Genomic DNA, 23,960 nt, shown 5'->3' on the forward strand with positions numbered 1-23,960 from the left:
TGCCACAAGCTCAGGGCTAATGGCTCCTTTCAACAGAAAGACTGCACAAAGTCTTCTGTATCCCCTTCGGTGACCCACCGCCCTTCTCCCTAAACTCGCCCCAGTCTCTCCCGAGCTCTCCCCCGACGCTCCGCTCCGGGAAGGGCAGGCGCGGTGCCCCGGGCACACAGAGCCCCGCAAAGCTCCACGACACTCTAGCGGGGCTGCTCTGGCTCTGCCCTCACACCTTTACCATGGATCGGTGTCTAGCAGGGCTGGCAAAACCTCTGAACTCGACCCCTTCGTGCTGCGGTACACACCACCGCCGTTTGAAAGGTTTGTGCTGTAGCTGGCCACCCAGTTCCGACCCACTGCAAAGAGAACTCTTCTGCCCTTAATATCTGAACTGAAGAGACAACTCAGGTTCCCAGAGGGCTGTTCTCAAGCACTTCTGCTTCTACATCTGTGGCTGATGACCAAATACTGCTCTGAAACAACAAATCACAGCATTCCATTGGGCAGAATTTTGGGGCTGGGAAGAGCGGCGGCAAAAGCACCCGACAAAGGGTGTGTTACTTACCGGGACACAGCAGCCTTCAAGAATGCACAGCACAAAATCACTGAGGTCTTGCACCAAAACATTTAATGGCTACTGAATGAGCACACCCAGGGTTTTACTTTTCACCTTTGCAGTTCCTCTGCCCAGAAGCCCTGAGGAATTGCTCTCCATTTCCCCCAACACTGGACAGAAACACTTCTGCTGCTGCCCTGCCTGTGAACAATGTTATCACACTGCATACTTCGTGTGATGGGGAAAGGGATGATCCTAATCTGATAAAGGGGACTAAGAGTGTCCTTTCAACACTTTAGGTGGTACAAACATAATGGCACATGTCAATCGTCAAAAATTCAAGTCAATATTGGTAGTACCACCCAGTTCAACCCTAGAGAGGATTAGTGCTGGCTTAGGAGAAAGCTGTGGCAGGAGCTTAGTACCTGTATGTTGAACACCTCTGTAGGGATGTAGGTCATGCAAACTAAACATGAGCCACACCAGCTTTCTTGGAGAAGCAGCCAACACTCCCAGGTTAGCAGAGGGTATCAGACATTTCACAGGGCTGCCCAAGAGATCCTGACCCTTGCCAGCAGGGGCATTTTCTGTCGAAATCAAGAGCAGTGGGCAGCTGCAGCCTCAGAAAGCAGCAGCATGGAGCAGAGACATGGGGGTCAATTGAGATGTGGCTTAGCTTCAGTACCCTGAGCTGTTTAATATCTGCTCCTGTCAGCTGGCTGACTGGAAGAAGTGCATTAGTAATGCTTCTGCCCACTGCCTCAGCACAAGCCTGTTCTGCTGTGACAGTCACGCCCGGCACAGCACAGGGCCCCTTTTTAGGAAAGTCAGCAATGCTGATAAAGCACTCTGCTGCCATCGTGGATCTGGGCTGCTCTTACCCATTGCAATTAAATGAGTATCTTGATGACTTCCTGTTAAATTAAATGCACCATATGTGCTCATAAGCAACTAAAACTATGAGAGAAAGATTTTACCCTGATAAATAAAACTACTACAGTATAAAACAAAAGCATGTTGTACTATTTCACAGTTCAACAATAAATCAAATTGACTTTTCCTGGCCAGTCTTTTTTTTATACACATATAATTATTCATAGTTTATTACACTTCTATAAACTGAGTGTTACCATTGGGATGCCATTAAAAAAACTTAATTTTTCACATTTAACTAAGGACCCATCTACATGGGCAAGGAGTCAGGGTTCTCCAGAGCAGCTTGCTGAATAAACAGAAGTGGAATAACTCAAATAGCTGCTGTACTATTAATTTATACACTAGCTATTCTGTCATAACTTCCATGGGACTTGCTTGTATAAATAAGCTTAAAAGTACTAAGCTCCTTGACAAAGAATTCACTAACAAAAGGAGATCCTGTAATAACCAGAAAGATTAATTTATGGATTAGCATCAGTGAAGAAGGTTAGCTTGTGGCATCATGCTAAAATTAACCAGATGCCAACAGTAAAGTTGCAGGGCTCCTTGAGCCCTCAACACCTTCAGATCCACCTTTTGTTTCTCTTCTTTTGCAGTTCCCTCAATGGGTATCAGCTTTCTTCTTTGCATCCTCCTATGTCTCTTTCAACATTGCCAAAACCTCTAAGAAGAGGTACAGGAGCTCATGTTTCCCTGCACCTACTGGCACACAACTTCAGCAATCATTGAAAGAAAGGTGACCAAAGCTGAAAAAATGCTAGCTGGTTGCTAACACTGCTGGTTTCCCAAAGGTTTAATTACTTTGAGAGCAGCTGCAGACACTGCAACAAAAGATTTTAACATGGAGAAATGTCAGAGTGAAATTTTTAAAACTCCTTTTGAGGACTGTGGCCAACCATTGGTAAAAGTGGTAGCAGAGGATGCATGTCACCTTAGGTCAGTTCACACCATCTCAAAAGGCCTTTGAATGTCTCAGCTGCTAAACAAGAATACAAATCTTAATTCTTCACCTCCCCTGTTCATGTGTAGGGACCACAAGTGATTTATTTGTGGCACAAAGCAGGCAGACAAAAGCTGCCAGAAAGCTGCAGCCTTATCTCCAAACAATTCCACTTCCTTCACACAGATGTTGACGGTAAAACCAACTTGCTATTTGTCAGAGGCAGGAATTCCTACCCTCCCCTTGCCCTCTTATGCCTTTTTTTAACTAGCATAAACTCAGGCTGGGCTAGCACACATAAAACCTGGGATTATACAACATTTTGGTTTGGATTTGCTTGTACTTGTTGCATTTGTTCTCCCATGTTAAACAAAGAAGACAAAACCTCTTCTGCAAGTTCACATAGTTCTTGCATTTATATTACTCAGAAAAGCCAAACTCATCTGTTGGCACCAACAATGCACCACAGAAGCCCTTTATGGTACTACCAACTACAGAAACAGAGGATGAGGAAAAACTCTCTCTCAGGACAGGCACAGCATCCTCTCCACTGACTGTATGCTCCCTAGTGTATTGACAACACTTCAGGAGAATAGACAGCAAATAACAATAAAAATGATAAAGTCCCTTGAAATACCAACACATACCACCACACTTCAGCACCTACACCAAGGCAACACCTGTGTTCAAACTATTTGATTTGTAAATTTCTTACTGAGTTTCAACAAAAGAAGAAAAACACTGGCTGGAACTAAATATGAACAATCACTTTTCTCCATTAAAGTTTAAATAACAACTGCACATTTGGGAAGGAAGTCTCCTGTCAATCATCATTACAGAAGTGCTTTCTCCTCTTTCTTTCCTTTTCATACTTTGCTGCACACCAAGTAATTTTCTCAGCATAGAAAGCAACAAGAGAAGAGGATCTGTGAACAGCACCAGAGGATACAAGATATGTGATCTAAATAATGGATTTTATGAGGATATGGTTGTGTCTGCCTCCTGAAAAACAGTTATCCCTTGCTTCACTGCACAGTCATACACAAATCAGACACTATTCAAAAATTAAAAAAAAAAAAAAAAAAGAAAGGCAATCTTTTCTGGTCTGACAAAATCTGAGGGCTTTTAGGATGCTACTCAATACCATCAATTTATTCCCACAATGCTTACTAAGTTATGCAATATTTTCCCTCTGGCAGAAACATGAAACGCAAAGAAAAGATACTGCCAGACTGAAAATTACAGAATGTACTTTTCAAAATACTACCAATAGAAAATCAAAAATTCCATTATTTATGTACACATACTTACATTAACAGGCACATTTTCTTCTTTAAAGTATCTATGTATATGAACATCTGCCATTATAAAGGATAAATACCCTGGAAAATCTCTTGCAAGCCAGAAGACTTGTGTGCACATATGAAATGCATGTCACATGTAAATAGAAACTGTACTTGGAAACTGTGGCCTTCAAGTCCAAACAAAGTAGACAGACAACTAAAAAGGCCCCCTCCAAAAGGGCATAAACAGGAAGAAAGACCAACCAAGGAGTTAAAAACATAATTTAGTGAAAGGGGAATCCTCAGAAGGGTTTAAAAGTAGTAACGGTGACTTTGCAAAGCTGGTGCTCAGCCCTGTTTCACTTAACGATGTTTCAGTGATTTGTAAGAAAAAGTCAAATTATGCTGGTGGTTATTTTTATGTATGTATACTGGTATATTTTTATGCATAAAAACTGGTGGTTTTTAATGTATGTTGTGTGCAAGACAACATTAAAACTTTCAAAATGTGCAAGATGGGGGTACAACATCATACTTACAGGCCCAGAGTGACTGTGTGGCTGAAGAAACTATCATCATCATCCTCAGAGACATCAACATGGGTATTACATCAAAAAGGTGTGTTACGCCTGTATTTCCTGCTAGGTTTTGGTTGCTGCAAAAGACTTTGATCCGTTCAAGAATTCCCATTTCAAAGCAAGTTGTGAAAAACCGAAGAGTGCTAAGCGACAGCCCATGAAGGGCACACAAAAATTAAACCCACACATTTAGGGCTTTTCAAAGAAAATCGTTGATGTATGCAGGAAACATTAATACTTGACCTAGTACTCACAAACTGATGAAGACTCAATGGTTGGAAGTCAAAGATTTGCAAGTTACGTCTAGAAATTAAGACATTTTAAAGTGGTGAGAATAATTAACTACTGATGTAATTCATCAATAATTATAGTGAATTTTTAATGTTCTTACAAATTTCAGTTGCCTCTGTTTAGGAACACCAAGCCTTATGCAAACAGTCTAGATGGAATTTGCAGAATTTTCTTTCTTACTTTTGTAACTGATACTCCTCTTGTCCAAAAGAGGAGCAGGATGCTCTCAGCTGACTTCATTTTACCCCTTTTAGTTTTTGCACTGGCATAGAAATACAAGCCTTGTTGGCGTATCTGTGGAGAATATACTGGTTTTTGCACAATAGCTTTTCTGTTCCCTCCTGCAACTCAGAGGCCAAATTACCTTTTAAACCTTTTCAGCTACTTAAAGCTTAAAGAGGAAACATATTCCAGAACTGTTCTTAAACTTGCAGGGACAAGAGAAAAGTAAGGACCAAACTGAAAGCTTCTCAGAGCTTCAGGTTCTCAGCATACCTGACCTCATCCAACAGATAAGCACAAAAGTTTCCCATTGCAAGGGACACCTCATGCTCCCTGGAGACCTGGATTTGCTGCAGTGGCTTCCCTTCATTAAACAGCAGTGTCCTTTGCAAGCACTGCCACACCCGCTTGCCTGCTGCTTTAACTTGTTCCAAAGGACTCTCACCCCACGGGATAGCCCAGAAATTATTTCTTGGCCTCCATCCTGGAGAAGGGGGAGGACTGGGAGTAGGTTCCTAAAGGGTTTCCTGGGAAAGCAACAAGTGATGAATGGTTGTGCCAGCTAATCTGCTGTGGGAACAGGGTAAAGCATGCTGAGTGACAAGGTCACTAGGTTCTTCATCTGCACCAGTTAGTGCAAGTGCCAGAGCATGGGAGAGCAAGCAAACAAGCAGCAGTCCAGTCTGGCACAAGTTATTTTCAAAGCAGGCTTTCTCCAAAGCTCTGCTAGCCTAATGAAATTCCTAAATTTTAGTGCCCAATGAAATTTCTCCCACTCTTCTAAATCGTTATTTCTTTAAAACACTAAATTGTTTTTTCTATAAAACTGTTTGCACAAAAGCTTTTTAAAAATCCAACTGTTTCAGACCAATGAAAACATCATTAAAAATGATGAAAAACAAGCATTCATTTGTTAACAAAAAAGTTTTAAAATATTTAATGAGTCGCAGGTGCTCCCTCCATGACCAAAAATATCACTGTTTTTACACTTTCCCATCTTCCAAAGACATCCTTCCAATCCTCTACAAAATTACTATCCTTTGAAGTCCATACCTCTGCACCCTTCATGTTCCCTGCTTCCTAAAGCACGTCCAAGTGACATGCTTATAGTTCAGACAAAAAACAAGGCTATGGGAAGGGGCTGAGGAAAGCAGAGGAACAGGCCACACCATTCACGTTTGCTGCACGTGGCTTTTTACTCCACTGAAAGATAAACTGCTGTCTGTGTTGGCAAAGGAGGCAGTCTGGCAGAGTCACCCTCCAGAAAAAAACCCTCCAGGAATAGCTCCTCTTCTCCAGCTGACTAAGTGACTGAAAGGAGTCCCCCTCTGTACCAGTGCCCCAGTGGCCAGCCTGGCTCCCGGGAGAGCTGGTGGGAAAAAGATGACTCGGCAGGAGAGATGGACTCTGGCTGGGAAGTACAAAACAAGAGTGAGCTGGGTGAAAATAACTCCAGCTCTCTGCCTAGAGCTGCAAGATACATCTGCCACAGAAGCAAGGGAGATCCTGCTAAAGGCAACACTGACCAGATCCATTAAAACCTGATTGCATTTGAACAGAACACAGCCCTCTCGGGTCAGCCTTGGGGCTTCTTCCTGTGCCCAGCTGTGTGTACAGCAAGAAACAACAAATGGTTGTTTATGCACAGTCAGATACAGAGATACAGAGGGCTTAATCAGCACAGCTCACTGCTGTGCCCCTCATTTGCAACATCAGCTTTGAGCCCTAGCTGCTCTGTATGTGTCCAGGCTGTGCAAACACCCTTCTGTCCCACTGCAGGACATTCCTGTCAGGACTGGCACAAGTGGATACTGCAGAAAAACAAGTTCAGCACATGAGTTCATCATCAGGAATATTCAGAACAACATGGGTAAGGTCTGTAAGTTTTCAACTTCCCAGCCACCTCTCAGAGTCTTGGGAAAAGAATATATTTTTCTACTCAAGGAGCATACATCCAGCAAAAGCTAACAAGATTTTAGAGGAAACTTTTTTTTCTGTGATGCTCAATAGATCTGTTAGAACAATGGTCACCTGAATTTTTTTTTTCAATTTGATACTTTCTGAAGTTTCAGGATGGGATTTTTTGAAGGAAACATCTATACATTTTATAAAATATGTTGTAGTGATTGTAGTGCTCCCAATCATTTTTCAGTGGCTAGAAAGTTCCTAACCATTACGCAGAACAATAAAACTGTTATTTTATCAGATATTAATCCCTCCCTATGTGACTCAAGCTTTCTGAATGTACAGAGCCTGAGACTGTGAAAGGACCTGAGAAACTGGTGGTGGAATCTTGTTTCCAGGAGTCCTGTCAAAGCCTTAACAACTAGAAGTCATTAACAACCAGGCAGTTTTTGTTTTTTCTTTGCAACTACCTAGTGGCCTCTCTTTGCAGGCATCCCTAGCACAAACATACTATTTTAGCAGGTGCATAATGAAAAGAAAAGCTTTGGTACAGGAACAGAACTATCTTCACACTTCCTAACTGTAACCCCCTCTGGCCAGGAGGAAGGCACTGAGCCAATGTGAGAAGTGCAATTTGTAGATAAGCAGTCAGCTTGGGATCATACTCCTCACAACAGATAAAATGAGAGGAAATCTCTCGTGGCCACTGACCATGAAAGAGAAGGATTTTACAATGCTGAAACAGCTCAGAGCCAAACTAATGCAAGCAAAGTGACAGCAGCAGTGAGTGACAACTCAGCCATGCCACTCTCAGCCTCTTCTTATTAGACAGCCAGCTGACCACTTTGAATAAAAATATACATGTGTGTCATAGGAAGTCACAGCTGAACGCAGCAGCCTACGCTGCAACGTGCTGAACACAACGTCCAAAGGCGCAGCTCTCCCAGCTGAACCGGGAAATTGCAGCAGCAAACAAACCTGACTGAGAACCCAGTGACCTCTGCCTGCTGATCTTCCTGTGGGGACTGCCTGCAGGACACAGGCCCAGGTCCCCTCTGGAGAGACACAGGGGAAGGAATACCTCACAGCCTCAGGTGGTCAAAAACTGCTGGCTCTGTAAATCTAGCGGAAAAAGAGCACTCTGTGCTGAGCCTACCCTGTCAAACAATGGACCAGGCACTTCAGCAGACAGCCTAAGGAAGGCACAGGAGAGGGAACTACTTACTTATTGAAGTAAAAATAAGTCAAGTCACAGTGCAGAGGCTTTGTTTCTTCCCTACTTGCTTGAAACAGGGGTTTGTGATGAGTGTCTTGGTTTATATACACATAAATATTAAAAGCACAAAGATTTCCAAGGTTGACCTAAACTCCTTATGATTCACTGTGTGTTCTCCAATAAAAGGTCACATATTCTTTTGTTTAAAAATTACCTAAAAATCATACAGATGTTTGTCCTTTATTTCCTCAGCACATCTATTATGTGACCCAGTTGGTATCAGAAAGCCATCAGCTTCATGAGATGTAGGGACTTCCTCCTCACAGCAAAAGCAGATAACAAAATAAAAAATCCTTCTAGCTGAGAGAGCAATGCCTGAGGTACAGAAAGGGAGTAATTTTTTTCCAGCTTTGTTAGTCAATTACTGTGATTTTACTGTAGTCCCTTCCTGATTTCTAAGGCTGCTGGATGCTGTCCCAGGAAACAGGAAAAGCTAATATGGCTTGGCTTGACTCATGGACCGAAAGAAGTTTTGTTTCCATATGCACATTATGACAATAAGAGTGCATATGTGCCTTTCACCTCGAATAGTCACCAGATCCCTGTTTCATATATGATCCTTCTTGCTTACAAGATGAACTTCCACTTCTGTGGCACAGGTCAGGGCACCAGATTCAAAATATTCTACATACCACAAGCCATAATTTGTCACCATGTAAATCTTGCAAAGAGAGACAAAGATAAAATGGCTAGAATTATAAAGGAAAATTAGAATGGTGTGATGGACAAAGCCTAATTTAAAGGAGTAACCTGTGCAGGGTGGAAGAGAAAGGTCAAATGCTTGGAAAAGTACACTGAAATCCACCCAGGTGACTTGCATGGAAAAAATCTACATAATTACATGGGTCTGTAACTGTTATTACATCTGGGCTATAGACAGGGGAGAAGAACCCAGGAAGAGCTCAGGCCACACCCTGATTTTCCATTCACAGTCACCTGCCTTGGAGAGACACAGAAATCACATGTCTTTGTGACTGTGTTTTTAGAAAACTAACTGCTTTTCTTAACAGCTCATTATGTAAGGCAGTTCCTGCTGCCAGCATCCCACAATGCAAGAAAGAAGGGAATTGATTGCATAGGAGGGTGGAGACAAATGTACTTGCAAAGTTAAATGAGTCAGATTGGAAAAACTAACTCAACACAACCTAAAGAGAGAAAGTGGCAAAAAGCAACAACACTTCACATCAAATGTTCTCTCTGAGGGCTCAGAACAGAGCCTGCCAGAGGCTGCTGCATGCTGAATGATGCAGAAGGGAAGTGTGCTTACCACCTCCCCACCAACATTCCAGACCTTTACCCCTTTCTTGAATCGTTTTCTTGAAGAATCAGGGCAGCCCTGCCTGCTGCCTGGCTGCAATCCCTTATGTAAACCAGGCAGCAAGGCTCCTCAGTGGTAAGGCAAATTATTACTTTTGATGGGGACTGAATGTACTGGCATGACAGACTTCAAAAACAAAAAACCCCAAACCTAAACAAAACCAGTCAGCTAAGCAAACAACACTAGCCCCCCTGTTTGATTTGTTCTGGCAAGAACAGGCCAATTCTTATCACATGTCAGAGAATAATGATAAGTTTTGGCTTGCCTCAGTTTTAAACCTCAGCTGCTAAGAGGAAAGCCAATAAATAGGGCAAGTGTTTACAGTAAGCACAAACTTCTCAGCATACAAATAGATGTATGTTTTCATACCTCAATAACTAGCAGTGAAAATACACAGTGTCATTAAGAAGAAGGCACAGCAGGGTACATTAACCAACCCTTTATTTTAGGGATGCTACCATGCTACTAGGCATGTGGTTCCTTTATTTTCAGGACACAGGCCAGATACAAGGATTTTTGTGAACAAAAGGTTGATGTGTAAACAAACCTTCTCTTTGAGAACATGCACGTGTTAGAAAGCCAGCACAGCATTATCTGTGCTGGCACATCTCACTGCAGCTGTGATGGCAGTCACAAACAGGAATTTGTGATCTCTGGCACACAAAGATGTGGCTACAAAGTACAGAAGGCTGGCTCACTGAACAACTGCTGTGGCTGCTCTAAGCTGTGGCTCTGAGGAGCTGCACAGTATTTTTCATAAAGTCTGCCTGCCATACATGGCACCCATTCCCCAGCACCCAACCATTACTAGGCAAGGATGGGTACTCAGCTGCACTCCTTTGATATTTCCATGCACAGAGCCTAACAGCACAACAAACAGCAGGATGCTCTCCCACTGAAGGATCTCTCTTCAAAACAGTCCCAGGAGTGCAAAGAGATGCAGCTCCAGCAAGTGCTAGAACAGACACAAACAACAGCAAAGCATATTTCAGCAACCTTTCCTGGACAAAAGATCCTGCATAGTGTCAACCAAAGTCTGCAGACAGCTTGCACCTCTGAGCCAGTATCAGGAAAGACATTTATGCTCACCATCCTCAATCCCCTGCTTCACATTTTGACTGCAGGAAGCATTTTCCCTCCTTCCTGAAGGCTCTCTCTTCTCTTTGCTTGTATACAAAGTTTAGCACAAAAGGTAAGAGAATTGCTTGCAAGAAGCCCTCCCACCTTTGTATCCATGTAAGTCTTAATATATCTAACCCTGAAGTAAAAGCCATTTGAATCTATTATTTGAAGCAGTTATTTGAAGTTTTAGTACCTCTAAGCATATTTTAAATCATGCCAATTCCTACTGCAGTTATCTATGAACCGGAGCTTTGATTTCTTCCTTCTAGACAGAGAAAGAAAGAAAGGGATCCAGAGACTCTCAGCTTCACAGAGCTGCAGGACCACTCCAGAGCCCTCTCACTGAAGGTCTGGTAAGGTCCCAGGGTGGCCCACTCCCTCCAGCCCACTCTCCATTCCAAAAGTTGTTGCCTTCCCCAGCTCCTGAGTCTGCAGTGTGTGTCTTGTGGCTCTCATCCAGGTAAAGACAAAGGACATGTGTGGTTCCCAGGCTCTGGAGGTTTGGCTGCCCTGAAGTTCTGCACAGGAACTCTGCAAAAATGAGATGAGACTCATAGAAGTAAGCAACAGGTTGCATACTGCCTAAAGACTTTAATCATTTTTTCAGAGGACCAGTCTCTTCTGCCCCTTCTCTACTTCCTTCCTTTCTCTCTTTCCTTCTCCACTGTTTTTGGATTTACTCAAGAGCTGCATACATATGCTTTTCTGCTGCTGCTTAAGTAGCAGTTTGCCCTTGGCATACAGCTATAATAATGAGGCAATTTTCAAAACAACACATGCATTATGTGCTAGTGGGGACTACAGGTATATAGAGTTAATCCAGCAATTTTTTTCAGAAAAAAAGAACATAACTTATAACACTTTCTTAAGATAACTGTTGTGAACAGAAGGTGATACAGATTTTATGCTCTGCAATGTTTTGACTGCAACTGATATATTGCATATCAAAAAATTCCTGCAATGAGGAATATCATACCTGTAAGGAGGCATAACATGACTTTCAGTATTTTTAAAAAATGGTAAGTCATTATAGAAGACATAGTCACAAATGTAGTTGCTACTGAATATGTGGATTTTCATTTTAAGGACAACTGCATGAAGACACATATTTAGAGGCATTTTAAATAGTATTAAAAATCACTAATCAACCAGAAGTCTCTTAATTTCTGCCTGAAGGCTCTAGCGTCAAATGGAACTGATGGAAAATTTATTGAAGATTGCAATCCTTGCTGGAGGGAGCCTTAGGGGCTTAGTGTGGGTGGTTACTTCTTCACTGTTACACCTGTGAAGCTGCTAGAAGCGGAATTCTGCATCTACTGTTCCGTGTAGCCCTTCATCCTCTTCTAATCCACCCATATCATGGTATCTGAGCATGGAAAGGGAACAAACCACAGGCGTTTTCATGAAACAGCAAATGATTATCACTGCCAAAAACAACCTTTATTCTTTTTTAACAAAGATCATATCATAGTTGAGCAGATACAGTCGTTTCACTAAAACTTATCTGGTAATTACATGTAATTAATGATAAGATTTATTTTAGAACTGTTGGTACCTTGTGACACAAAACCCCCCAACAAGAATAGCTGTGTGTTTGCAAAGCACTTTGTAATCTAGGTCAGATGCCAGAGTCCTCCTGCTGAAAAAGGTGAAAACTCCTAATAATAGCCTTGCACTGAAGTAACACCAGGTAATACTTCATTGTGGGTTTAAATTACATGGCAGTGGCACAATGCTGCCAAAAGCAGGTTTAAAACCACTCCTGATATATCAGAGCTCTACACTGATGCCATGGAATCAAGGTTTGTGCCTGTTGCACAGACAGGAGTCCCCCAAGCATGTCAGGTCTGCTAAATACCTCTCTCTGCTCTTCCCCTGGTCTACAGCCTTCTCTCCATCCCATCCTGCCCAACAAGCTGCCAGCCTGAAGCTGCAAAGAAAACAGCAAACACTACCTACCTTCTCTTTCAGCAGCAGCAGTAGATCACTGACAAAAAAGTACCAGAAGCAAATGGAAGCATAGATATTCAATGCAATTAGGTAAATATGTACAGAAGAGTGACAGGACAGGAAACTAGGGCTTTCTTGAACAAAATGGGATTACAAGAGAATTAATTTCTACAGTTAATTAATTTCCCAGATAAAATAAGAGATGCAGACATCTTTCAACCCAAGGCCCAAGAAGATCAGGCTTCTGCCTAATTACAAACACATTTCATTTGGTGCTTAATGTCCTGTGCCAGCACTGGCCCAACTGTCCCATACTTCAGCAGTACTCTTCTAAGCAATTACACATTGACAGGAAAGCAGGATTCCCTACACCAAATAATTACTTTGTTTGGGGACTGTTCTCATAAAAGAAAGGCAATTTGTTGGGGTACCTCATGAAGTACATCAGACACACACACCTTCCCAGACATGAGACTTGGCAGTTCTTTATTTCAACCCTTGGGCACTTCATTTCCCTTTACACCTGGGAACACAAACCAGACTACAGGCACACTCTCTGCCAGCCTCCAGCATATCAACACCAGAGGTTGGAACTTCTGCCACAGCCCCACCTGCCTGGCCCTGTCTAGCTGCTAGAACTGTATTGCCTTCTCCAATTTGCCAGGTGACCTGCTCTGATCATTGATTTCTAAATCATCTCAGTGAAAAGCAGCTGGATTGATGAAGCCGTGTAAACAAACTTGATGTGTTCTGGCTGCAGGAATTTTTGGGGAGGCTTGGGGAGAGTGAAACACACAGCTAACATAGCTCAGAGTTAAAGAGCATGTGTGCCTGCCATGGGCTAGAAACCGAATTCAACACCTATGCTTCACCACCATTACTATGAACCAAAATCCAGTGTTAGTGCATAATTTGCTAATTTGTCTCGTAAACTGTCTGCTCTGGTGCTGAGAATAGCACACATCTCCTGCTTACACAGTGAAGTCACTCAGCTACGTGTCTGGCAGCACTGCCTCTGCTTTGTGTTCCTGCTTGGTGTGCTGGGACACTGCAGTGTTCTGTTCCATGACATGTGAATAGCACTATTTCCCACATCAGGCCAATTCCATATTTCAGTAGCACACTGAAATTTCCCACAGTAACCTGAATCCCTCATGTGCTGCACTAGACACAAGAGGAGAGAGAATGGCAGACTCAATTAAATATCTGGAGAATAATGAAAAAATGCCAGGTCAGCCGGATGTGCAGGGAAGGACTTTACAAGAAAGCAAAATGCCCATTACCTGTTCACCTAACAGACAATCTGCCAGCAATCAAAACTCAAAATACTCTTTTAGATAGATACTTTTATAGATGCTTTACACCAATAGACTCTCACAGATAAATTCCCAAATATACTTGTATAGGTACTCTACACATACTCTTCTATTCTTGTCTGAATGGAGTAGTACTATCAGTAGCACAATTTTTGCCAGAAAGAGAAAACCCTACAAAAGCCCCTTCCTTTTTGGATTTAAGAGTGAGAATAAAGTCAGCCATCTGTTAAGACTTAAACTGGGCAGATCAAATACACTTGATTATTCAAGGGACACTTTTTGGCTGCATCTTGTGCTTGGTGTAATTTCTGTTGCCTGCCTGTAGATCAGACCTGTCCACCTGCACTCCTTCACCAAGCTGGCTACCTTCTTATGCTTGAAATTTTATGTTGGAGAGGAAAACTAAAGCACACAGCCAGCTTTGGAGTGTGGATTCAACCAGAAAAGGCACATTAATTTATCTTACACCCCAGTATCCTGTTTAAGTGTTCAAAATACCCAGAGCCAGAGATGCAGGGATAAAACAAGCAAAGAGAAAAACACAAAGATAAAAAAAAAAAAGACAAAAAAAAAAAAAAAAAAAAAAGAACACTAACCTGGAGAAAAACACATCATTGTTAACAAAGGAGACTTCATCTGCTAAATCCATCTCCTTCCCACATGAACCACTGTCTGGTAATGGGAGGCTGACTTGAGGCATTCCGTCTGACTGGCCTGGTTGTGGCAATAGGCACATTTGGCTGGATCGTTCCGCTGGAGGTTTGGTCATCTAGAGAAGCAAGGAGAGAGAAAAATGAAATGTAAAAAGAAGAAAGGCCAGAACAGCCCTTTCACATAATCTCTAACTGAAAGACATTCTGTACCGGTGTACAAACAGCAAAGGTGACAAGGTGAAAAACAGAATTACAAAATACATATAAATCAAACACTCAGTTTGATAAGGACTATTTAAAGAAAAATAAAGGTGTGTCTATTGAAAGAGCAGGGACAAGAAAAAAAAAAAGAAAAGAAAGTTAAGTAAAATAAATACTTATTTTCTGTATCACAGCAGACAGACTAAAAACATTTGCATTGAATTTGCTTCTTGACACTACTAGAGAAACTAATGCTAACAGCAATTATTATAGCACTTCTCAACTCCCTTTCCACCCTTTTTAAAATGACAATTGATATCAACATGTGCCCTAAGAATGCTAAGGGGAGAAGAGCTAGTTTGGAGGTCTGCCCCTCATTTTAAAAGCAAACATTGAACCTAACCTTTGTGATTATGTTCAGTTTGCTCTTGAGTTCACTTCTGGTTTTAGCCTTTGCAAGACCCGACGGCTGGGAGTTTTGCAACATTGTTACACATTGATTAAAATTGATTGAAAAGTATTTCTATTTTAGGTATGGTGACATAATCTTTCCCTTGGTTTTGAATTATGAGAATTTGCCAGTAACTGTTCCTTAACCACCTTAACTTCCTTAACCATACCAATCCTGACTTTATACTACTCCAGTAGAGGTCTCTAATCAGACAGAAAAATATTAGTTTGTCTGGGCTCTCATTTTATAGAAGGCATACTCACATATTTGATCATTTTTGTTGCTTTTCTCTACACCTTTTCACCTACTATGAAGTCCTTTCTAAAATGTAGTCAGAACTTCATGTGGCATTATATATGAAGGCAGGTTTAGTGGTGGCTTCTCATGAAAATCTAACTCCTAATTTGCTTTCATGATTGCTTAACTTGGAGCTCATCAGTATACACATTTATATAATCTGTGGGGTTTTGTGGACATAGTTAGCACATAGTGATGGAAACTCAACTAATCAGTTTTTCACCCAATAAAGAGTAAATTAGAAGCCTTCTGAAAGTCCTTGTAGCCTTGTAGCTTTTAGTTTTTCCTGCCTTGAATACTTTTCTATTAGCGGTACATTGAGTATTTTCTAGGTTTTTATGGAAACAGTTAAATAACACAGATTCCAACAAAGATCCTTAAGGTACTTCTCAGAAAACCTTTCTCCACCACTAAACCAATCATATCTTTTTACTGCTTTCCAGTTATTAATCCATAAAAAGCTTTTCCTTCTGATCACAATACAGATTTCTAAAGAATCTTTGCTTCTTTAGGAACTGTTGACAACCCCATTAAAACATTTTCAAAATTCAAGTGCACTATACTGACTATACCTATGCACATACTCACGGGCTCTTCTGTAACAATTTTTTCTCTGAAGAAATAATGCTGGTGCCTCCTAATGACTTTAATTATCCATTTGTTTCTCAGTTCTGCTGCCTGCTGTAGTTGTCACAAATCTTCTGGACAGTAAATCAGAACTTCTGAACTTCTTTTCGTACCTGGCTTACCCTAAGATTTGTTGGTAAAATTTATTTACTTCTGTTTCTAGTTCTTCATTCTACTCACAGTTGCTTTCAAATTGCTTTGTGCATGCTGAAAAGTTTCATGGGACAAAAGGCTGCTTTTTACTGAGCTTTGTAGATAGTAAAATGAAAAATAAAATATGTATCAGTGCAAAGGGAAATCAGAGAGAAATATTGAGAGGGCTTCCCAGTTTCAGCCTCTGGACTGCTTGGTTTGAGTAAGATGCTGACTTTGCTGACGTCAATGGGCATTTTGCCTGAAGTCAGGATCTCACCTTTGGACCACTGCTGGTTCCAGCAGCACTCTGTTAGCCCACCACCTGCAGCAGCCTCTGGCTGTTGGCACCATGGAACTGGGCACACAGAACATGGGCACCAGGCAGTGCCTCTCAGCTGCCACAAAACAGCAGCAGTGCAGTGATTTCAAAGGGGAAAGCCCTGTTTGTGCAGAGGGAGGCAGACAGGGAGCTACACAATGGCAGTGCTACAGGAGAGAATCACAACAGGAGGCAGCAGGGCCTGGGGTCTGGAGGCACTGAAGAAGAGACCAGAACCCAACTGGCTACAACCTCCTTTCAAGTACATGTAGAGAACAATGTCACTCCTCAACCTCTTTTCCTCCAGGCTAAACAAGCCCAGCTCAAGAACATATGACCTGCTGCATACTGAGATGCCTGATGTGGTGTGGTGTCTGTGAAAGCAACATTTCGTCCCTGGCAAAATCTAACCACTAAACAAACACACATCTATAAATCTTTGTAAATACATACAAGGCTTCACTTTGGAAGATGACACCAATAAATCCAAGGACAAGCCTAGTGAATAGGCTTTGGCTGAAGAAAGAATAATTTGATTTTTGTTTCCTGAAAGTTTTTTCTCTGGTGAAGCTTAACCTCAAATTGCATTTCACAAAGATCAGACTCAGCCTGAAGCAGATAACTTGTGGGCTGTTACAGCATAGCTACAGTCTGTGGCCATTGAAAGCATGGACTCTGCTGATGTCTGCTACTCTGTAATTTAAAGTACACCTTCATTCTCAGCCAAATACAAGCAAAATAGCATCAGATGCTACTGACAATCAAAGAGACAATAATAAAAACAAAATAAAAACAAAAGCACAGAACCAAAAAACAGAAAACTCCAAGGAAATGTTACACCGCACATCCTGCATTTGGCTGTCCAGTTTTGTTGTCTCAAAGTTCAGATGCAAGGAACTGTGTTAGCAGTTGTAATAGAAACTAGTCAGTTTTATGACCAGTATAAACATGCATCATGATGGGTGTTGAAGAAAGTGCAAGAAAACCTTTCACCTGGAGGCACAAGCTGACCAGCCAAGTGACATCATCCCACACAATACCAACAACAAAATTCCTCATAACTGACTGGCTGCATCACAGGGATGTTTCATCTCCTTGTGAGGTGTCAGAAGCTCCTGGGTGCAAAGATCAAAGATAAATCTGACATATTCTAAAGATCTGATGTGGTATGGTGAGTAATCTTTCTCTGTTCTTGAAGAACAGGAGCTGCTCCAGATGAGTCTGGAGAGCTCTGTGCATATGAATGAACATGGTTTGAAGACAGATCCTTAGCAAAGGTCATCCTGCTCTTCTGAGTACCTCACTCATGTTCTCAAGTACGAAAACAAAAAAATTTCAGTATCTCAAGCTATGCATGAACATGTCCATATAATTGGACAATTCATACCCATTTGAGTTAAGTAATTATGAAGTCTAAATGAAGATCTTTTGGAAGAAACTAGCTGTGAGTTTATACTTAAATGTCATCACTGAAAGGATAATAAAGATATTATTAGGATAAGGTAATCCTTAAAAAACCCACCAGGTATTTAAAACATACACAGCACATTTTTTTCTTTAAAGGTGTATAAACATAGCACTCTTCCAGACAAGAGAAACCTCCCTCAAAAATTTGCTTAATGCACAAATGGAATTCTTACAGCTGTCCACCAAAGCATAGAGGTCCCTATGACTTTTTGAAAGGCTTCATACCTTGTCACCCTAGTGCCTTTTCAACTTAGAAGTTGTCTATATCAATACAATTATCCCATGGAATAGAAAAAGGTACATTTCTTTGGAAAAACACAGGCATGGCTGAGCAATGCATGGAAACTTGGAATGCTGGTTTCTTTTTCACTCTAGTCTCAATTTGGCTAGCTATCAGCACAAAGCTTTAATGTCAATCTATCCACTCATCAGCACTACCTCTGCTTCAGGAAGGACTGAGAAAGGGAGAACATTAGCCAGCTGTAATTCACTCCTGACAGCTAATCAACCTGACTCAACCAGTTCTGCCCAGTCAAATGACCAGGGAATGAGCCACCCGCCAAAGTCACCCACACTTGGTATTTGCCCATTGAAACCTCTTGAACAAATATATTCCAGTCACTCCATTCATACACACAGTTTATAGCTCTCTGCCAAAGTTAATGGTAATGACAATTACACCAGGCCTTGTTTGGAGGCAGATTTTGCCAGAGGGTTTAGGTCATCTTGAATTGCCCCAGAGAATCTGGTGGAAATTCCTGCTGAGACAGCAAACCCCTTCAAGTCATTCAGTGAACAGACCGAGTATTTATGCTGTACTTGTGTTGGTCTCCAAAATTTCATACTGCAGCCAGTTCTCACACAACACCAGCTCCACCACCATTTTATTGCAGTAAAGGATTTCTGGCATGAATCTGGACAGGATAAATCTCCTGCAGCTCTGAGTACTAGATATACTTCAGGCCCAAATGGCTTTCAAAGGCAGGGATAAATCTGCAGTGAGATTTTTCAGTTACATTCATCTCACACTTCTTACATTATTCTCTCACTTTCTATTCCTATGGTCCTACTAAGGGTGTGATTACATTACTGGACATAGCACAGAATTTCTGTGTGTGAGGAAGTGCCAAAGTCATGGTTTGAATGCTATGTGGACTAGACCAGTAGGGACAAAGAGGTCAGAGAGGCTGTGGAACAACATAATCCAAACCAACCTGAATTATTCTGCCATTTTTTGCATAACAGTAGAGCTGAAGGCAAGGAAGAACTGCAAATATTATCTGCTGGACCTTGCAAGGCTTTTGACACAGCCCCCACCATATCCCTCTCTCCAAACTGCAGAGACATAGATTTGATGGATGCGCTGCTCAGTGGGTGGGGATTGGCTGCATCCAAAGAGGAGTGGTCAAGGCCTCAATGTCCCAGTCAAGACTGGTGACAACTGGTGTCCCTCAGTAAAGTTGTCTTTAGTAGGGCTGCTGTCTTATAATGGGTTTGTGCCCAAATGCTTCCCCAAAACATAGATTCTATTCAGAAAGTGGTGAAACGTAAAAATGTCACTAAAATACACCTTGATTCATCACTTCACCTACACCTAAGATACTGATTTTAAAACCACATAGGAATATTACAGTTGTGAAGTTTTTTCCAAATTAAAGATGCCTCATCATCTCAAATTACTGACACTGGGAGACAAAGATCAATAGCTCTGTAATTGTTCCAGGTTTAGCAGAGTCAACACATACTTGAAAAATAATTTAGTTACCAACTCTCTTCCACACTCAAAACCAAGCCTGAAATCCTTCCTTGATTAGCTGCTGTACTGAAACCGTAAAGTCACGATAAATGTGGTCATCTTTACAATACGTGCAGCTGCCACTGCCAAATTTGGCTTTCTCTTACTCTACTTGTATTTTTAGGCATTGGATGACTAAAACACCTCCTCTGCACTCTGCTCTTCTCAGATATCGAAGTTATAAATTTGATGCAACCCTAAAGTGTACGAAGCTTTAAAGTTCAATGAAATTCTGATGTTTTATGCAAATTCAGATGTCTTAACGAGAGCAAGACCCTTTGGAATCAAAGAGATGAGTATCATCTTCCTTTAAACCACATCCCAGTCCTGCTTGTCCAACTTAATTTCCTTTTATGATGAGGTAACCCATTTAGTTGATCAAGGGAATCCTTTGGATTTCAGTAAAGCTTTCAGTGCTGTCTCTCACAGTATCCTGGACAAAATGTCCAGCACACAGCTGCATACACACATCATGGGATGGGTGAGCAATTGGCTCATGGGTTGGGTTACAGTGACTGGGGTGACATCAGACTGGAGACCTGTCACTAGTGGGGTTCCACAGGGCTCAATCTTAGGATTGGTGCTCTTCAACATCTTCATGAATTACTTGGACATAGAACTTTAAGGGATACTAAGTAAGTTTGCAGAAGACCCTAAACTGGGAGGAGCTATTGACTTCCTCTGCAGAGGCTCTGCAGAGAGACCTTGATGAATCAGAGGGCTGGGCAATGACCAACCATGTGAACCTCAATAAGGCAAAGTGCTGGATTCTGCCCCTGGGATAGGGCAACCCTGGCTCTATGGACAGACTGGGGAATGAGAGGCTGGAAGGCAGTGCCATGGAAAGGGACCTGGGCGTCCTGGTCGATGGCAAGTTGAACATGGGTCAGCAGTGCCCTGGCGGCCAGAAGGGCCACCTGTGTCCTGGGGGACATCCAGGGTTGTTGGGGACTGAACAGGCTCCCCAGAGCAGTGGTCACAGCACCAAGCCTGACACAGCTCAGGAAACAACACCACAGCCTCCATATTTGACCAAAGCCACAGTGAACAGCAGAACTGCTCAAATGCTTGAAAGTAAACACACACTTTGCTAACACTGCTCAATTCCAGAGGTAAGGAGCTAGCAAATACTCTCAGAAAGCCTATGACACTCAAGCACAGCTATGCAGATATGGCATTTCTAGCTCCAGAGGTAGTTTACTTGCCACTGACAGTGAATCCATTAATTTTGTTTCAGTAAACCCTCAAGGTTTACTGAAATCATGTCTCTTATTAAACAAAGCAGAATCAGTGAACAAACTCCAAACTTTTCCTGAAGGCTAAATATTAAAACTGTACACTCCAGAAAGATGTAACCTGAACCCAAAGCTATTCTGTCCTAAAAACATTAAAAGTTAAGAAATCAACCTAGCAGTAAGATTATCTCAGCCTGTGACTCTCCACGGCACACACACAACAGGAGGTTGTTGAAGTGAACCAGCAACACCTTAAGGCCCTTTTTCTGCAGGAGGTCAGGAACATTTGCCTAAGGGAGTCCCTTCACCCTCCAGCCCTGTGCAGCTCTCCAGGCAGCTCTGTCAAAATGCTGCAAGCTTGCAGTCTGCATGGGATGTAGGCCAAAAAGCAGTAAGATGTACGGGCCTCGAGCCAGAAGACACAACCAGCTCCCAGTGATGGCCAACTGCTGCCTGGCATCTGTTTGCCAAAGGAAACCTAGTGCAGGCAATGCTCTGAACTGAAAGAGCTTGATCCAGGTGGAGAGGAAAGAGTGGGATTGATGTGGACTTTGCAGATCAGAGGTCCTAGGAATCTTAGCAAAAGGCAAGTTGAGGACTCCCTGGTGGATTAAATAGAAAAAAAAAACTTTAAAAGCAAAACAAGCATGCATGACTTCACTCTGGAGAGATACGACAGCCCACTGTCTTATCATCTCTGTGCAGCAACAAACCTTACCGCCTCTTGAGAAACACAAAAATCCAGCCTTGGTCACAATCCTGAATGTATCCCACAAGGATACAGGAAGTTATTTGCATCCAAATCCTAGAGTTCTGACTACACTGATGGGACACTGCTCCTCTTGGAGTAACTTCTGCCTTTCGTCCACTTTGGGCTCTCTTAGCTTGAACAGATGACGCATTGAGAGTAAGAAGCACAAACATGGTCAGATGATCACAATCACAGGAGAGATGGAGGAATGAACTTAGAAGGCTGACTATGGTGACAATTCCTGCTCTCAGCTTCCCACAGGGCAGACTTTCTGCTCATGTCTGTATTCACCTGCTCATACAGAACAATAGTGAGAGGAAGCAAAATTATGGTAAGTTACTGTAGTTACAATGGGCATTATTTGGTATTTCAGTATATTCTTAAAATAAATGTCACCTCCAGTGAAGGAATCCTAAAGCAAATGCTCTGTAACTCTCTGCAGTGCTGTTAAAGGGCAAATGTTAATGAGCCCATCAAAAGCCAGAGAACAAAGGTAAGGCAGTACAGTGCCCATTACATTCCTTCATCCTGCTGGCCAACTGTTTGAGGTGTAAACAAGTGTGTGTTTGCCAAAGGATTTCTTCATTAGAAAAATGTAAAGCTGTGCCAAAATTCAGAGCTGTTCCACTGAAGTCCATGTAAGTAGGTTGGGAAGTTTAAAACAAGCTGTTAAGAAACCTGTCTCTCTCCATGTATGGTGCTTCTCCTGTTCACAGCATGACAATGAATTACACAGTAATGAAAGAATTGGCTGCCTAAAAGACACTGTTGGCACTGGTCTGAACTGTGCTATATCCCATAAAGTGCAGGCAGATCCTTCAAGGAAAACAGATTAGTTTTACCTCTGTATTTCTCCCACGTTGCATTACCCTATGGCCAACTCATTAACCAGGAAACCTGAACAACTGAAAAGACAACTGTAAAGGCTGACTCTAGCTTCCACTCTTCAATCCCTTCTCCATCCCAGCAATAAGGAATGCTGTTTACAAACTCTGTAATAAAAGTAGGTTCAGGCCTTAGGAATTTTGAACAGAGGTGGAGCAGCACTCTCATACCAATAAACTGGCACTAAACATGCCCAAGCTCATTTTTATGACTCTCTGAATCAACACTGGGTAATACAGATAAGCTGAGACTCCACTAGAAATTCCACTAGGTCACGTAACAACCCAGCAACAAAAGGACAGGAATGATCCTGTTCTTGGATCATTCACCTCTGAACTAGAAAAGGAGTTAAAAATACATTCTGTACTCTAACAGAACCTCAGGGTGATCTCTTAGGTGTTTTCTATTTCCCATTTTTATGGCATTGTATCTTCACTACAACTACACCTCCAGTTTAAGAACAAGTCATCGCAGACAAATGACTCAAGTGAATCATCTGTGTTAGATCAGAGTCTTCTGTCACCTGATGGCAAAAGTTAGAAATCAACATTCCTGCAGTTAAAGTAGGACCAGGCTTGCCACTGACTGAATACTATTAATTGACTATGCAATAGTCAGAGATTTCAGGAATCATGCAGCACAGTAATTGCTTTTATTATGTTGAACAGAGATGAAAAATGAGAACAGAAGTGAGTGAACTAAAAGAAGAAAAACCTCTGATAGCACACTACTACCTGCTCCATCATGGATTCTATAACAGCACATGTAGATTCATGTGTTTCAGTACAGAAATGCATTTAATTTGCACAAAATAATACTTCCAAGGGAGCAGGAGATCCATATACTGGGAACACAGCAAACAGCAGTAGCTAATAACCTATTACATATTAACCTCCAAAAGTCTGCCAAATGCAGGCTCTGGCAAGAGGTCTTAATTGCACTGGGCAGAATGCACACAAATATATTTTTCTGATTCTCTAAGAAAAGATCTTATTTACAGTTTATTCCAACACTTGCAAATCCCAACACCTGTCCCTTCCCTGCTGTCCTTCATTTCATGCTAGTTTTTACAAGACAAATATTACTGTAAGATTATACCACTCCTCCTACAAACTGGCTGTTTTTCTAACTATACAGGACATCTTTATATTAATTAGGATAAGGAGAAGAACTCACCACCATTAACAAGAAAGATGCAAACTGAAAGACAAAACTTACTAGGAATATCAGGCAGGCCTAACAGTCACATTTTCAGGCTGCCCAAGTTCCTAGGCTACTTGGAGAACTTACAAACAAACAAAACCAGAATCTCAAACATAGTTTAAGCTGAGAACCCACTGCTGTCAAGTGTTTTGCTCTTGTATATTAACTTGTGAAGAACTGGCAGTATGTTTGATTTTACCCTTTAAAATCCAGAAAGTAGAAAGAACATGCTCATTTCCAGTAACATGTTGCAC

General features: G+C 41.8%; 1 protein-coding gene across 7 annotated transcripts in view; it reads right to left on the reverse strand.

Annotated features, from left to right (window-relative positions):
• Positions 1–23,960, reverse strand: part of FAM13A (family with sequence similarity 13 member A) — a 125,597-nt gene that overhangs the window by 64,504 nt on the left and 37,133 nt on the right. For all 7 annotated transcript variants that reach the window (XR_013182009.1, XM_054632746.2, XM_077177058.1 and 4 more), the window contains exon 6: positions 14,284–14,456. Coding sequence is in view for 6 of the 7 variants with exons in the window: in XM_054632746.2 (XP_054488721.2) it covers positions 14,284–14,456 (173 nt within the window). In the remaining variant the exon portion in view is untranslated. The remainder of the gene's footprint in view (positions 1–14,283; positions 14,457–23,960) is intronic.

The sequence above is a fragment of the Agelaius phoeniceus genome, chromosome 4, assembly GCF_051311805.1.
Source record: "Agelaius phoeniceus isolate bAgePho1 chromosome 4, bAgePho1.hap1, whole genome shotgun sequence".
Lineage (NCBI taxonomy): Eukaryota > Metazoa > Chordata > Aves > Passeriformes > Icteridae > Agelaius > Agelaius phoeniceus.